The 2,397-nt window shown below is 34.0% G+C and overlaps 1 protein-coding gene across 1 annotated transcript; it reads right to left on the bottom strand.

Moving 5' to 3' along the window:
• Nucleotides 1-494: 494 nt before the first annotated feature.
• On the bottom strand, nt 495-2,008 carry LOC114188462 (CASP-like protein 2A2). Its single transcript, XM_028077035.1, has 3 exons — nt 1,959-2,008; nt 1,548-1,638; nt 495-778 (listed from the first exon to the last, which is right to left on the bottom strand). Exons 1-3 carry the CDS (start codon nt 2,006-2,008, stop codon nt 503-505), a joined length of 417 nt encoding a protein of 138 aa, XP_027932836.1. The 3' UTR covers nt 495-502.
• Nucleotides 2,009-2,397: the final 389 nt, after the last annotated feature.

Below are 2,397 nucleotides of genomic sequence, written 5' to 3' on the forward strand. Positions count from 1 at the left end.
TTTGTATTTGGAAACTTGTTCAAGAGAGAGAGAGAAAGAAAAACGTCAATTTTGCTAAAAAATGTAGAAGCTATAACTAGCTGCATCCAGATGTGAAGATTTGCATGCAAAATATGGAACCAAACATGAAGCATTAATACACATACATATTCCTTCACAAAAATTTTGGTTGTTCTGTTTCATTCAGGACCAGAAATCCCACCATTGGTAATCACTGGTCGTTTGGCCTAAGAGACCATCGGATAAATAGTTTACCTATTCTTTTTTTTAGTCCTAAAATAAGAGTTGTTGATAATCTTTATAAATTTACAAATTCAAAATTCTGTGAGTTATATGCAGGAAGCACAAGAGGATTTCTTTAAAATCTTTAGAAAAAGCTCGCAAAGCCTTTGGCACTGAAGAGGATCTTCTTTTGGTACGCATCTTATACGTCATTACATTATTAATTGGAAGCAATTAAGCATACACATACATGAACACATTGTTATACATAAGGGGTTAGTCAGCCAGGGAAAGTAGCAACCTCAATGGGTGCAATTGGTCTGCATGCTGCTGGTGCATCATACTTGGTGAACAGCTTGTAAGAGGAAATAAGAGAAAGCAACACATAGCAAAACACTGCCACAAATGTGATAACAATTGATGCTGTCACCTTGTTACAGAATCGACCAAATGATCCACAGGCTGAGCTCCATGTTGTGGTAGTGTTTCCATTCTCTGCTAGGTACAAAACCTCAGTTGACACTACTCCAGCAGCTAGAACTATGTATGTTAGCACCTAACAATGCAAATTGGACAAATTTTCAATATATGCATCATTAGCATTAACATTAACATCATAAGTCAAGCCAAAGGTAAAGACATGTCAAATCTAGTCAATGATCAAGACAAATCAATTCAAGTCAAAGGTCAAAACGGTTAGTCTAAATTAAAGGTCGAGATTGATCGGTCCAATACAAGGCTTCGTTGAAGGTCAATTCTGACTGAATTGAAAGTTCAAGATGGATTTGCCCAAACCGAAGGTCAAAATAGGACAAAGTGGCAAAACATGTCAATGGAATTATCCAAAGCATGCCAGAAGATAAAGTGGGTGTTTGGTTTAACTGCTCATTTGCTAGTTCTGATTATATAAGAGACATAATATTTAAAAACTAAAATTTGATTCTGGTTTAGGCTACAAAAATTGCTTTTTCATAAGTGTGAACATCATTTTGAAGGCTTAAATTTAATCCTTATCTGTACCTTTTTAGTCCAAATAGATTTACAGACTTGAATTACCGGTGCCACTTAAACCAAAGCAATGCTGAGAATATTTACAGAAGTTGAAAGAGTGTCAAATAACAGCACCATTGTTGATAAAGCCACGACCACAATCAAATCCTTTGTTATTGTGGCGGCAGAGATATTCCATCTAGTTCTGTTTAATCATCATTATTTGGAGCATTTATAATCTCTTTAATTAGGTAGCTATATAACACCTTATTGCAAGAAGAAATTAAGAATGAGTGAGATGTGATGACCTAATCAAGCAAAAAGAAAGTCCAAGCTCGAGGCATAGTGGAAGGGCGTGGCATAGCAGCAATAACAGCTAAAAATAGAGAGTAACCTGCACAAATGCCATTGGCATGCACCAGATACCTGCAACATCAAACACCCATCAACCAATATAAATCTTTCTCATCCTTTTCCTATATATTCTGATTCAGATCTAAAAAATTCACATTATACGTCAAATAATCATCTTTCACGAAGCTATTTGATAACTAATATTGGCTAATTATATGCATATGCTTGACAATATTTAAAATGCAGGTAATGCATTTTTATAGTTGGAGGACGTTGCCAAAAAATGCAGGTACAAAAGGTAATTAATTCCACAAATATTATTAGTGCATTTATAGTTTTCTTTTCTAGGTACCTTTTTGTTGAGTGTGACCTTCCAGCTATAATTATTGTACAAGAGTCTAATTTGAGCCATGGATTGAATAACGTTTTCTCTTACTGCCATTTACACTTTTCGATTGTAAAGGATTTTTAGAATTTGGCAAGAGTTACAAGTTAAAGTGGATTAACTATTTGAGAGCTGATCTAAAGAGAGGGGACATTTGTGTCGAGAAAGAAAAGACCATTGTTAAGTTTCATGCTTTGTTAGGCAACATGTTAGTTTCCAGATATTTCTTCTGCTCATTCATTTCTCAGATTAATTCAATCTGTTCGATTTGCCCATTTACAATGTTGCATCCTTTAAATTTCTCAATAACTAAATAAATAAAGATCAGAATGAAAGATAGATTAAGTATCAGCTTCAGTAAAATTTAAAATTCATAAAACTCCTACTTTAAACATTATAAATGTTTCTTAACCATTTCTTGTTCATACATCTTTATCATTCAATAG

The sequence above is a fragment of the Vigna unguiculata genome, chromosome 6 (genome assembly GCF_004118075.2).
Source record: "Vigna unguiculata cultivar IT97K-499-35 chromosome 6, ASM411807v1, whole genome shotgun sequence".
NCBI classification, from domain to species: Eukaryota; Viridiplantae; Streptophyta; class Magnoliopsida; order Fabales; family Fabaceae; genus Vigna; species Vigna unguiculata.

What these genes read in the sequence shown, in the direction of transcription:
- LOC114188462 (XM_028077035.1), bottom strand. Translation starts at nt 2,008, where the DNA reads ATGGCAGTAAGAGAAAACGTTATTCAATCCATGGCTCAAATTAGACTC. An exon ending in ATGGCTCAAATTAGACTCTT is followed by an intron (nt 1,639 to 1,958) that starts GTACAATAATTA and finishes TTGATGTTGCAG; the next exon opens with GTATCTGGTGCATGCCAATG. An exon ending in GCCCTTCCACTATGCCTCGA is followed by an intron (nt 779 to 1,547) that starts GCTTGGACTTTC and finishes TTGCATTGTTAG; the next exon opens with GTGCTAACATACATAGTTCT.